Here is a 14,077-nt window from a genome sequence, read left to right on the forward strand (position 1 = left end):
TTCTCTCTTTCTTTCTTTCTTTCTTTCTTTCTTTCTTTCTTTCTTTCTTTCTCTTTCTTTCTTTCTCTCTTTCTTTCTCCCTCCCTTCCTTCCTTCCTTCCTTCCTTCCTTCCTTCCTTCCTTCCTTCCTTCCTTCCTTCCTTCCTTCCTTCCTTCCTTCCTTTCTTTCTTTCTTTCTTTCTTTTTTGTTTGTATTTTGAGGTAAGGTCTCACTAGCTCAGGCTGACCCAGAATTCACTATGTAGTCTTAGGGTGGCCTCGAACTCAGAGTGATCTTCCTACCTCTGCCTCCCGAGTGCTGGGATTAGAGGTGTGTGCCACCACGTCTAGCTTTTTTAAAACAAAAAATATATCTTATTTATTTGAGAGAGAAAATGGGCATACCAGGGCCTCCAGCCACTGTAGATGAACTCCATAGGCATGGGGCCCCTTGTGCATCTGGTTTACGTGTGTGCTGGAGAGTCGAACCCAGACACTTTGGCTTTGTAGCCAAATGCCTTAACTGCTAATCCATCTCTCCAGCCCCCTACCCCCCTTTAATTTTATCGCCTAGGCCCTGATGCCCACCATGGCCTCTGTTGTCCCTTGCTGGTGCAGCCAACCTTGAATGCATGTGAAGAGCCAGATAACTGGATGCTTGTCCTTGGAAAGAAATAGCACTGGAAGCCATCTCTTCCTGATTGGTGGCACTTGGGGGCACTGTGACAAGGCAGAACTCTTGGAGGTCCTTTACCATTGCCCTTTCACTGAGTATGAACCGTTCTCAGCCTGGCGTTGTGGGCTGGGGACAGCTAGCCTTGACCCTTCCCCTCCCCTCCTTGAGTACCTATTGTTGCTTCTGGTCTGGGTCTGAGAGACTTCTAACTTCGGTTTTGTCACCTCTTAAATAAACTAACTCTGAGCAAGTCTTTTAACCCCTCTGCATTTGTTTGGGCATTGGGCACATACCACAGGGCAGTCTTTTGTCTTCTACTTCCGAATTACTACCAGGCAGGGGTGTGTCTGACTTGCCCTGGGGTTTTGTGTAGTTAAAAATAAAATAGCCAGGTGTGTTGGGGCACATGCTTTTAATCCTAGCACTGGGGAGGCAGAGGTAGGAGGATCGCCATGAGTTGGAGGCCACCCTGAGACTACATAGTAAATTCCAGGTCGGCCTCTATTACAGTGAAACCCTACCTCGAAAAACAACAAAAAACAAACCATATATATATATATATATATATATATATATATATATATATATATATATATATATATATATACATTATATATATACATTATATGTATATATAGTTTAGGGCTGGGAGATGGCTCAGCGGTTAAGGTGCTTTCCTGCAAAGCTTAACAACCTGAGTTCGTTCCATTCAACATTAACCATGTAAAGCCAGTTGCAAAGAAGGGGTGCACCCATCTGGAGTTGAGTTCATTCGCAGTCACTAGAAGACCTGGCGTGCGCATTCTCTTCTAGCTCTGTCTGCTTGCAAATAAATAAAACATTTAAAAATATTCTTTACTTTAAAAACTTTTATTTATTTATTTTATTTATTTATTTATTTGAGAGTGACAGACACAGGGAGAAAGGCAGATAGAGGGAGAGAGAGAGAATGGGCGCGCCAGGGCTTCCAGCCACTGCAAACAAACTCCAGATGCGTGCGCCCCCTCGTGCATCTGGCTAACGTGGGACCTGGGGAACCGAGCCTCGAACCGGGGTCGTTAGGCTTCACAGGCAAGCGCTTAACCGCTAAGCCATCTGTCCAGCCCTAAAAACTTTTTTTTTGATGCATTGCCTCACACTGTGAATTCACAGTCCTCCTGCCTCCTCGTCCGGGGCTGGAGCCACCGTCCCCAGCTCTCGTAGTTAAGGAAAGTGAGAAAGCTTGTGCTGGGAGAGGAAGAAAGCTTGGACTCCATTGCTGGGTCCTGGGTCTTTAACCCAACTCAGGCTAAGGTACCTAGAGAAGAGGAGGAGGGGAAAGACCAGTAAAGTGTTTCCCTTGACATCTCCCACGGAAGCAAGCCCGGGGGGCCCTGACCTGCGGGCACGCTGGGGGCCCTGGGAGGGGCTGGCTAAGGACCTCGGGACGCACCCCGGGTGGAGCCGGCTCCTTCCACATTCCCGACAGCCTGGATTTCCCCCGGGGAGTCTCGTGGGCAGACTGGTGCGGAGTTCACGAGGGAGAAAGGGCCAGTTCCTTCTGGTCCTCGGAAGGCTTCCCGAAGGAGGGGGCCTCGGTGACGACGGCCGTCCGCCCGCCCCACGCCCCGGCGCTTTGCATCCGCACCGGCCGCCCGGCCGCCCTGCAGGTCCGCTCGGGGCGCGCGGCGGCGGAACCGGGCGTGGTTTAGGACCCGGGGGGCGGCTCCCCGCAGCGACCGCACACAAGTTAACCCGGGACGGCGGGCCGGGCCCGGCAGACCTCCGCGCGCCCTCGCGAGCCGAGCGCCGGCATGACGGGCTCGCTGTTCAAGGGCAACTTTTGGGTAAGTGAGCGAGGCGGCGCGGCCCGGCCCGCTGAGCCCGGCTGCTCCGGGACCGCCGCGGAGCGGGGTCCTGCGGGCTGCGGCCCCAGGTCCCTGGAGCGCGCGCTCCCCCGGACAGGCCGAGTCGGGGGGGGGGGGACACCTTAGATGCCGACATCATCCCACAGATGGAAACCGACCTCCGCCGGGAGGAGCACCCGGTCCCCGCGGACACTGGCGGAGTCAGCCCCGGGGATTGGGAGATCCTGGGGGTGGGGTGCGGGGCTGGGGAGGCGTGTGGGCAGTCACTGGGTGCTGCTGCTGGTGGGACGTCTTTTGAGGTGGGGTGGGGTGGGAGGAAAGGGATTTCTTGGCTGGAGCTTTGTCATGCTTGGCAGCCTTGCCCTCTGATTTCCCTCCCAGCCCACCGGCCACCTCAGGAAGACCAATGCATGGGGAGACCCTTGGAGCTGGTGGCATCTTAGTTGCAATTTTTAGGTTGCCTCATTTTCTCTGCCCAGTCTTCTCTTTCCTTTTCCTTCTTCTCGTTTTTTTTTTTTTTTTTTTTTTTTTTCCAACGAAGCTGTAGCCCCAGGCTGACCTGGAATTCACTATGTAGTCTCAGGGTGGCCTCAAACTCAAAGCGATCCTCCTATTTCTGCCTCCTGAGTGCTGGGATTAAAGGCTTGCGCCACCCCCCCCCCTTTTTTTTTAAAGGCAGGTTTTCACTCTAGTCTAGGTTTATCTGAAATTCACCCTGTTACCCAGGTTGGCCTGGAACTCACTGTGATCCTCCTACTTTAGCCTCCCATATGCTGGGATTAAGGTCCTGTGTCATCAGTGCATGGCCTCTTCACCCTTTTTTTGGGGAGGGGGTACTTTGAGATAGGGTTTCACTCTAGCCCAGGCTGACCTGGAATTCACTATGTAGTCTCAGGGTGGCCTCGAGCCCATGGCAATCCTACCTCTGCCTCCCAATGCTGGGGTTAAAGGCATGGGCCACCACACGCAGCCTCTTCATCCTTTTAAGACAAGACAGGAAGCTGTCCACCTGGGAGCTGACCCACAGCTACCCAGGGGCACAGTACCATTTGTCCCTTGTTTGTTATACAGTTACCTGGCACAGCTCTCTCTGCTCTTTTTTTTTTTTTAAATTTTTATTTATTTGAGAGCGACAGACTCAGAGAGAAAGACAGATAGAGGGAGAGAGAGAATGGGCGCGCCAGGGCTTCCAGCCTCTGCAAACAAACTCCAGACGCGTGCGCCCCCTTGTGCATCTGGCTAACGTGGGACCTGGAGAACCGAGCCTCGAACCGGGGTCCTTAGGCTTCACAGGCAAGCGCTTAACTGCTAAGCCATCTCTCCAGCCCTCTCTCTGCTCTTGGTGGGCTGCGGGGTGGAGAAAGCTGTGTGTGTGTGTGACCTCAGTGACAAAGTTAGAGCCTATCAGGTGAGAGCCCATTTGCTGTCCACCTATAAGAGGAGGCTCTGGGGAATCTCAGAGAAGGTCAACAACTTCACACCTTGTCCCCTCAGGAGGACTGGAAATTCCTCAGACAAAATACAGGACTTCTGGGGCTGGAGAGATGGCTTAGCTGTTAACGCGCTTGCCTGTGAAGCCCAAGGACCCAGGTTTGATTCCCCAGAACCCATGTAGGCCAGATGCACATGGTGGCACATGTGTCTGGAGTTCATTTGCAGTGGCTAGAAGCCCTGATGCGCCCACTTTCTCCCTCCCTCTCTCCTTGCAAATAAATTAAAAAAAATATATTTTAAAAGTAGGACTTCTGGCATTATGAGGAAAAGCAGAATGGATTCCCTTGTCCTACCTCAGTGTGACGCAGAGTTTCTCCCATGGCAGTGCACGTCACTGTTGGGTGCCTTCGTTGACAGCAGCCATGTTCTCTTCCAGCATGGTGCTTGCCAAGTTTATGAGTATGGTGGTGGGCGGTGCACAAGCCCCTGAGGCCAGGTACTCTGTACGCTGTTGCCCCTTGTACAGGCTGACACAGTGGGTCCTCACCAAATGTTTGTCCAATGTGACTGAAGGCCATCTGGGTGGGACTTGGTCACTATCTTCAGAAGCCCCTGGCCACAGGCAGGCAGGCCTCCAGCTGTCCCATATACATATTTTTATTTTGTTAATTAATTAATTTTTATTAACTTCCATGATTGTAAACAATATCCCAAGGTAATGCCCTCCCTCCCCCTTTCCCCTCTGAAACTCCATCCTCCATCATATCCCCTCCCCGTCTCAATCAGTCTCTCTTTTATTTTGATGTCATGGTCTTTTCCACCTATTAAGATGGTCTTGTTGTAGGTAGTGTCCGGCATATAAGGACATGGATATCCAGGCCATTTTGTGTCTGGGGAGAGCACGTTGTAAGGAGTCCTACCCTTCCTTTGGCTCTTACATTCTTTCTGCCACCTCTTCCACAATGGACCCTGAGCCATGGAAGGTGCGATAGAGATATTGCAGTGCTGAGCACTCCTCTGTCACTTCTTCTCAGCACCATGGTGGCTTTTGAGTCATTCTAAGGTCACTGCCATCTGAAAAGAGAAGGTTGTCTACCAAAAGTAAGAGTAGCATTAGTACCACATACATATTTTTAGAAATGGCTAGGGGGCGTGATGGTGCACACCTTTAATCCCAACACTTGGGAGGCAGAGGTAGAAGGATCATTGTGAGTTCAAGGCCACCCTGAGACTACATAGTGAATTCCAAGTCAGCCTGATCTAGAGTGAGACCCTGTCTTGAAACAAACAAACAAATAAACAAACAAACAAACCAAAACATAAAGGTTGGGGAAGGGCAAAATGAAGTCTGAATTGAGTCAGAGGTTGGGTGAAAGTCCAGGGGTGGAAGGAGAACTTCTTGGGTGGACACTTTCAGAAGTTACCGGAGATCTTAAGTGACAGTTCACAAAGGTTGAGTTTACTGTGACAGTGTCAGATAAGAATGGTCACTGGCTTTACTGCACGATTATAAGGACTTCTCTAAACACTTCCTACACACTACTCAGTACCATATGGGGAGCAGATTTACTGTGGCATTTTATAGATAAAACCACTGAGCAGCAGGGAGGCTAAGTACCGGACACTGAGAAATGGTAGACCAGGCCTCTGTGTACACTAATTGCTCACCAACTGCCTCCAAGAAGGTGGCATGGGGTGGGAATGCCCCTTTTGTGCTGCTGTGAGGGTAGATGTTGGGCTATTGTTTGACCGTTTGTGAGCATCTGCCTTGTCCTCCAGCTCCAGACAGGAGTCCTTGGAGGGCAGGCTGGACTTCACCATCAGCCGAGTCCTTGTGCTTGGAATGTGGCAGCTACTCATGGGACTTGGAAGAAAGGGGACAGAAGGAAGAGGAACAAGGCCGCTGGTAGAGCGGAGGTGATGACAGCAGTGTTCTTGTTTCGGGAAAGAGAAGATTGTGGCTGGATGAGGTAGAAAACTCTGGAAATTCGACTGACCTGAATACAGTATGGAGTCTCAGGCTGGCCTCAATCTCATGGCGATCCTCCTACCTCTGTCTCCCGAACTATTAAGAATAATGGGGGTGGGGTGAGCCTGGCATGGTGGCGCACACCTTTAATCCCAGCACTCGGGAGGCAGAGGTAGGAGGATTGCCATGAGTTCAAGGCCACCCTGAGATGACAGAGTTAATTCCAGGTCAGCCTGGACCAGAGTGAGACCCTACCTCGAAAAACAAAACAAAAAAAAAAAAAAACAAAAAAACAAACAAACAAACACCACCAAAAAATCAGACAAAACACAAGTCCATGGACAGGTACCAAGTAACCTTGACTGCAGGTGCTTGTTCCAGGTTGGAGACCCTGGGGAGGGAAAGAAGATGGAGGTAGGAACTGAGTTAAAAGAAATCTAAGCCACAGGCCTGAACAGTCACTTATAGAAGAAAAGGAAAGGGCTTTGGAGTAGCCTCTGTAGAAGGGGAAGTGGAGAATGGGATGGGGGCCTCTTGAAATAAGGAAGTCAGCAAGAGGAACTAGTTTGTGGACATAGAAGGAGGAGAAGAAGGAGGTGGCCGAAGGGACACTAACAATATTATTCAGGGGTAACACCTGGAAAGATCAGCTGTATTCAGAGCTCTCCTCTGTCCCAGGCTCCACCCCTCAGTACCATGCTAGGAGGGTTGCTGGGTATGGGGATGTAGCAGTCAGCTTTACATTGCTAGCACAGACAGAGAACACAACCAAAAGCAGTTTATGGGGGGAAAGGGTTTATTTTGGCTTATAGACTCCAGGGGAAGCTCCATGATGGCAGGGGAAAACGGGAAAATGATGGCATGAGCAGAGAGTGGACATCATGTCCTGGCCAACGTCAGGTGGACAGCAGCAACAGGAGAGTGTGCCAAACACCGGTAAGGGGAAGCTGGCTGTAACACCCATAAGCCCAGCCCCCAAAACACACTTCCAACAAGGTTCCAATTCCCAAATTACCATCATCTGGGGATCAAGCATTCAGAACACAGGGGAGTTCCTGGCAGAGCAGAGTTTTCCAGGGCAGAGGACAGGGTGTTAAGCGGCAGGGCTCGGATGTATTCTAGTATTTTAACAAGCAGTGCAAACATGTCAGCAAGAACTCAAATGGTCAACATTGTGGGTTTCACCAGCTGGAGGAGATGGTTGTGCCCCTAGGAAAGGGTGTTTGGGTGAGAAGATGACAACGTGAAGTACAAGCGTGCCATCAGCTGTCAGAGGGGCTCTGCGGTGGAGCCTTACTTGCTGGGTGTGACTTTTTGCAGGTTACTTTAGCCCCTCAAACCTGTTTTTCCATTCATATAAATTGGGACAATCCCGGTGTCTTCCATAGGACCCTCGTGAGGACTAAACTTGTGAGTTTAGCACAATCACTGGGACCTAGTGAATACTTGCAATTAGTAACTGGTTGTTACCATCAGCATAGGTGATAATTAAAGAAAGTAGGAGACAGGAGAAAAAAAATGAAGAGGTAGTCCAAAAAGAGGGGGAGGCTCAGTAGACTATACCCATCCCTGAGAAACTATTGGTGGTTAATGGCTGCTGTGGGAGTGACATTTTCTTATGGTGTAACTACTGGCAAATAACCCTTCACCCATGTTCCTGTAAACAATCCCAATTCAACTGACAGGGTCACAGAAAAAGACATGAAAGTAGAAGGGGTGCTCATTAGAAAAAGGAAGTGAGGGGCTGGAGAGATGGCTTAGCGGTTAAGGCACATGCCTGTAAAGCCTAAGGACCTAGGTTTGATTCTCCAGGTCCCACGTAAGCCAGATGCACATAGAGGCACATGCATCTGGAGTTCATTTGCAGTGGCTGGAGGTCCTGGTGCACCCATTCTCACTCACTCTCTCTATCCCTCTCTGACTTTAATAAGTAGATAAATAAAAATAAATTTTAATAAAGGAAGGGTCAGCTGGAGTGGGATAAGGACAAGAGAGGATATTGGGGTGAAAATGGTCAAAATACACTATATACATGTGTGAAATTGTCATAATGAAATTAATATATGCTAGTAAAAATGTCAAGATGGGAGAGACAAGATGACATAAAATACCTAATAGGAGGGTTGGAGAAATGGCTTAATGGTTAAGGCACTTGCTTATAAAGCCAAAGGACCCAGGTTCAATTCCCCAGGACCCACGTAAGCCAGATGTACAAGGGGTGCACACATCTGGAGTTCATTTGCAGAGGCTGGAGGCCCTGGCACACCCATTCTTTCTCCCCCCTCCCTGCCTGTTTCTCTCTCTCTCTTAAATAAATAAAGAAAAAAACCTAATAGGAAACACCCAACACTTTAAAACTGTTAGGTATAGAGATAGGGAAGACTGTTGTGACATGTCTACTCAATCAGAAGCTGAGCTGAAGCAGAGCATACTGGGAAGTGAGGCCTTTGGACTTCCAGCCAATTTGTTGTGAATTTTATAATTAAGCTGGATAGCCTCATTCTTCCTTTTCTTCTTCTTTTTTTTGGGGGGGGGTTGGGGGAGAGGGAGAGAGAGGCAGAGAGAGAATGGATGTGCCATAGCCTTTCAGTTGCTGTGAACGAACTACAGATGTGTGTGCTCCCTTGTGGCCATGCTTGACATTGCTTGCTTGTGTCACTGTTGTGTCTGGCTTATGTGGGATCTGGAGAGTTGAACATAGGTCCTTAGGCTTCACAGCAAGTGCCTTAACCACTAAACCATCTCTCCAGCTCTTCTCTCTTCTCTTTTCTTTTTCTTTCTTTTTTTGTTTCTTTCATGATAGAGTCTTGTGCTAAAGGCATGTGCTACCATGCCCAGCAAATGATAATTTAAAAAGATATTTGCTGGGTATGGTGGTGCACGCCTTTAATCCCAGCACTTGGGAGGCAGAGGTAGGAGAATGGCCTTGAGCTCGAGGCCAGCCTGGCATGACAGAGTGAGTTCCAGGTCAGCCTGAGCTAGAGTGAGACCCTACCTCAAAAAAACCTCCCCCCACAAAAGATACTTATTTATTTACACGTGTCTGCACGTGTGTGTGTGTGTGTGTGTGTGTGTGTGTGTGTGCACGCCAGGGTCTCTTGTCACCAGACATCTGTACCACTTTTTTGTGTCCAGCTTTCAGTGGGTGTTGGGCAGTTGAACCCCAGGCCAGTAAGCTTTGGGAGAAGCTGCTTTTTACTGCTGAGCCATCTCCCCAGCTCATAGTCAGTATTTTTTTTGGCGGTGGGGGGTGGTTCGAGGTAGAGTTTCACGCTAGTTCAGGCTGACCTGGAATTCACTATGTAGTCTCAGGGTGGCCTCGAACTCATGGCAATCCTCCTACCTCTGCCTCCCAAGAGCTGGGATTAAAGGCGTGCACCACCACACCTGGGCATAGTCAGTATTTTTAAACACTGGAAGTCAGATATGATGGCTCACAACTATAATCCCAGCACTCAGGAGGCTGAGGCAGGAGGATTGCCATGAGTGTGAGCAGGCTACATAGTGAGTTCTGGGCTGAACTGGGCTGCTCTCCACAAACATCAACAATTGTGGGATCCATCCTAACCAAATTTCCGTTATTACCCGTGCACACTTTAGTATCGCTTCTCTTCTGTCCTTCCGCGTATCCTTCTCTGTGGCCGGTTGGCTAAGCAGTACTGTGTCATCTTGGCTAACTTTGATGGTTCCTCATCAGAAGCAGGCAGGGACCAGTGATGTGGTTACCAGAGCTCCAGGCAAAGGGCCAGGCCGCAGGAGGGAAAGCTTCCAGCTTCCTGCGTACATTAGCTGGTGTTCTTCAGGTGTGGCATGCACCGATGAGAGTAGGACCGAGCCCGGAAGAGCCGTTGGCAGCAGTGCCCGCCCACTCCTGGGGATTTCCAGGTGCTTCACTTGAGAATTTGCCTGGCTGGCTTTCCTGCGTCCTTGGGTTCTTGCCCAGAGCAGCTTGCTAGCTTAGGTCAGCACCCTATCCCTACAGTGGGTGAGGCCCCTCTCTCTACCTGGAGATTGCCCAGGGCTAGTCTCAGGGCTGTTCTAATGAGCTCATTAATGCCCTGCTGCAACCTTTGGTCAGATTGGAATCTTGTCATGCTGGGGCTGGCCCTGTGTCCTGCTAACTCAATTGCTTTTCTGGATACATTGAGCTCTAGAGCAGCAAGGGAGCCTACTTTCCTTTTTCTTTTATTAAATATAGAGGAAAAAAAATAAGTTATAGCAGCCACTCCATACTGACCTCAAGTGATATTTGACACCATGTCTAGGCTGTTGCTCTAATGTATTTTCATTTTTCACATTTCTAGTTTACTTATTTATTTATTTGCAAGCAGAGAGAGATAGAAGAGAGACACAGAGAATGAGTGTGCCAGGGCCTTTAGCCACTGCAAACGAACTTCAGATGCATGTGCCACTTTGTATATCTGGCTTTACATGGGTACTGGGGAATCGAACTCAGGTCACCCAGGTCATTAGTTTTGCAGGCAAAATGTGTTCGCCACTTTGTGTATCTGGCTTATGTGGGTCCTGGGGAATCGAACCTGGGTCATTTGGCTTTGCAGGCAAACACCTTAACCACTAAACCATCTCTCCAGCCTTGTTTCTGTTTTTTTTTTTTTGAGGTAATACCCTCCCTCCCCCCAATTTCCCCTTTGAAACTCCATTCTCCATCATATCCCCTCCCCACCTCAATCAGTCTCTATTTTCATGTCATGTTTTTTTCCTCCTGTTATGATGGTCTTGTGTAGGTAGTGTCAGGCACTGTGAGGTCATGGATGTCCAGGCCATTTTGTGTCAGGGGGGAGCACGCTAATTTTGTATTTTTATTTTATTTTAAAAACATTTATTTGGGGTTGGAGGGATGGGTTAGTAGTGAAGGTGCTTGCCTGCCAAGCCAAAGAACCCTTCCCCAGGATCCATGTAAACCAGATGTACAAAGTAGCACATCTGTCTGGAGTTTGTTTGCAGTGGCTGGAGGCCTTGGTGTGTCTAGCAAGCTGGCTAGCTAGACTTGCTGAATTGGCCAGCCCTGAGCCCAAGTGAGAGACCATGTCTCCGTCAAATTAAGAGGGGAATGATGGAGGAAGACACTCAACGTCAACCTCTGGCCTTCACGGTTGTGCATACATATGTGCACTTCCTCCCACCCCCGTAACATGCTCTTGTGAGAAAACCAACAACAAACCAGGTATGCTGGCACATAACTGTAGTCCCAGTACTTGGGAGGTTGGGGCAAGGAAATCTTAAGCTTGAGGGCAAAAACAAACAAAAAGCTCTCTGCCACATAGATGGGCTCACTTTTGGCTGGAGAGATGGCTTAGCAGTTAAGGCATTTGCCTGCAAAACCAAAGGACCTAGGTTTGATTTTCCAAGACCCATGTAAGCCAGATGCACAAGGTAGTGCATGTGTCTGGAGTTCATTTACAGTGGCTGAAGGCCCTGGCACATCCATCCTCTCTCTTTTTCTGCCTGCCTCTTTCTAGCTCTCTCAAATAAATAAAATTAAAAAAAAAAAAAAAAGAAATAGAAAAAGATCAGCTGTCCTCCAGAAGCCCTCAGTCTCCCTTTCATCCTAGACTGGTGGTTTTTCAAGGCTGCTGCTCCATTGCCACTCTGGGCTTCTGATCCATGCTCTCATGCAGTGAAACTTAGAGAGCTTTTGAAAAACGTAATGTCAGGTCATGTTGCTCACTTGGTAAATCCTTCCAGCGGCTTTCTCATGTCTCACCACTGCCTCTCTGAACACGTCACCTGCAGCTTCCCTAGATCACTTAACAAACAGTGAATTGTCGTGTTAGACTAGATCTGTTACCTGGCCCCACGACACCCTGTGTGCTCTTTGAATAAAGCACACACATGTAGTTATTATCATCATATATGTACTGCTTTTATTTCAGTATTTTACTTGAAATGTTATAACTTGGGCTGGAGAGATTGCTCAGTAGTTAAGGTGCTTGCCTCCAAATCCTAATGACCTTCAGTTCAATTCCCCAGTACCCACATCAAGCCAGACACACAAAGGGGTGCATGCTTCTGGAATTCATTTGCAGGGACTACAGGCCCTGGTGTGCCTTTCTCTCTCTCTCTGCTTACAAATAAAATAAAAAAAAAATGGAACCCCTCCCCCCACTTTTTATTGAGGTAGGGTCTCACTCTAGCTCATGCGCTGATCTGGAATTGACTATGTAGTCTCAGTGTGGCCTCGAACTCATGGCGATCCTCCTACCTCTGCCTCCTGAGTGTTGGGATTAAAGGCATGCCTGGCTATGGAAAAACTTTTAGTAAAATATTATAATTTACTGGGTATAGTGGCACACACCTTTAATCCCAGTACTTGGGAGGCTGAGGTAGGGGGTTTACTCTATATTTGAGACCCGTCTGGGCTACAGAGTGAGTTTCAGGTCAGCCTGGGCTAGTGTGAGACCTTGCCTTGAACAAACAAACAAACCAAAAGGGCTGGAGAGGTGGCTCAGCAGTTCAGGTGTTTGCCTGGAAAAACTGTAACATCCTGTGTTAGATTCTTCAGTTCCTTGTAACACCAGATGCCCAAAGTGGCAAATGTATCTGGAGTCCATTTGCAGCAACTAGAGGCCCTGGCATGCCTATTCCCTGCCCCTCTTCTCTCCCTCCCTCCCTCTCTGTCTCTCTCCTTGGAAATAAAAAATAAACTTTTTTTTTTTTTTTGTCTTTTCGAGGTAGGGTTTTACTCTAGTCTAGGCAAAAAATAAACATTTTAAAATTTTATTTACTTACTTGAGAAAACGTGCCAGAGAAAGAGGCAAATAGATAGAGAATGGGTGTGCCAGGGTCTGTAGTCACCTTTGTGCATCTGGCTTACATGGGTACTGGGGAATCGAACCTGAGTCCTTTGGCTTTGCAGGCAAGTGTTTTCCTTAATTGCTAAGCCATCTCTCCAGTCCCCCAAATAATTTTTTTAAAAATTTTTATTAACATTTTCCATGATTACAAAATATATCTCATGGTAATTCCCTCTCTCCCCAAATAATTTTTTAAAGAAGAAAAACAAAAACCTCCATAATTTTATGTTTCTATTTATTTTTCAACAACTTTTCTATTTATCTTTTCAATAACATTTAATTATTTTAGTTTATTTTTTTTGAGGTAGGGTCTAGCCCAGGCTGACCTGGAATTCGCTATGTAGTGTCAAGTCTTGAACTCATGACAATCCTCCTACCTCTGCCTCTGGAGTGCTGGGATTAAAGGTATATGCCACCACGCTCGGCAGTAATTTTTTTGAAACAATAAGTGATATAACTATTAACTGTTCTCTTCTTCCTTGACATGCACACAACTTCTAGCTTTCTTCAATAAATCCACATCATTCAAGTAAAGCACTTATAGTTTGGATTTCATGCCCATTTGTGGAAACACATCAGAATCTATCATTTCCCAGCTGGGTAGTGTGTTTCTTCACTATGATTGCTGTCTGCCTTTCCACAGTGATCAATTCATACCTTTACCTCTTGCCCCTGTAATTCCCTCCCACATTCTCACTCTGGCGATCTTGCCTTTAGTCTATGAAGAAACCAGACACCAGTTGGTGAAGTCTCTCTCCCTCACCTGCTGTATAAATAGGACTAGGCTCACTGGAGAAATAGAAAACCCCATGCAACAGTGGCCAAACTAAATACGACCAATGTTTACTTCTCTCACTTGCTAGCACTTAGTTGGTTATTCCAGGATTGGCATGGCCACCCATGATATCAGGACCTGTATTCCTGTCTGGTTACTCCCTCACTACCTGTCCAACTCCTGGCATGTGTGCCTGGGCTTGCTTTGACTGAGTGATAGATACAAATTGAAATGCCAGAGAAATTTCCCTTCGACTCTTACACATGAGACTTAGTCTCTGCTCCTATCTGAACGCTGCAATCGTCCTCCCTCATCCATAGTTTTCCTCTCAGAGGTTTCCATTACCCATGATCAACTGTAGTCTGAAAACTTTGCATGGAACATTCCAGAAGTAAAGCATTGCATAACTTTTATTTATTTGTTCTAAATGTTTTTCTTTATTTGCAGGCAGATCTCTCTCTCTCTCTCTCTCTCTCTCTCTCTCTCTCTCTCTATATATATATATATATATATATATGTAGAGAGAGAGAGAGAGAGAGAGAGAAGAATGGGCATGCCAGGGCCTCTTATCACTCCAAACAA

The 14,077-nt window shown here is 47.8% G+C and overlaps 1 protein-coding gene across 3 annotated transcripts in view; it reads left to right on the forward strand.

Annotated features, from left to right (window-relative positions):
- The first annotated feature begins 2,389 nt into the window (after nucleotides 1–2,389).
- Nucleotides 2,390–14,077, forward strand: part of Pstpip2 (proline-serine-threonine phosphatase interacting protein 2) — a 91,841-nt gene continuing 80,153 nt past the window's right edge. For 2 of the 3 annotated variants that reach the window (XM_045143375.1, XM_045143376.1), the window contains exon 1: nucleotides 2,396–2,481. In XM_045143375.1, coding sequence (XP_044999310.1) covers nucleotides 2,449–2,481 — 33 coding nt within the window. In that variant the 5' untranslated portion in view covers nucleotides 2,396–2,448. Of the gene's footprint in view, nucleotides 2,482–14,077 lie in introns of all 3 variants that reach the window. The other variant, XM_045143377.1, reaches the window with a different exon arrangement.

This window comes from Jaculus jaculus, chromosome 2 (assembly GCF_020740685.1).
Source record: "Jaculus jaculus isolate mJacJac1 chromosome 2, mJacJac1.mat.Y.cur, whole genome shotgun sequence".
NCBI lineage: Eukaryota > Metazoa > Chordata > Mammalia > Rodentia > Dipodidae > Jaculus > Jaculus jaculus.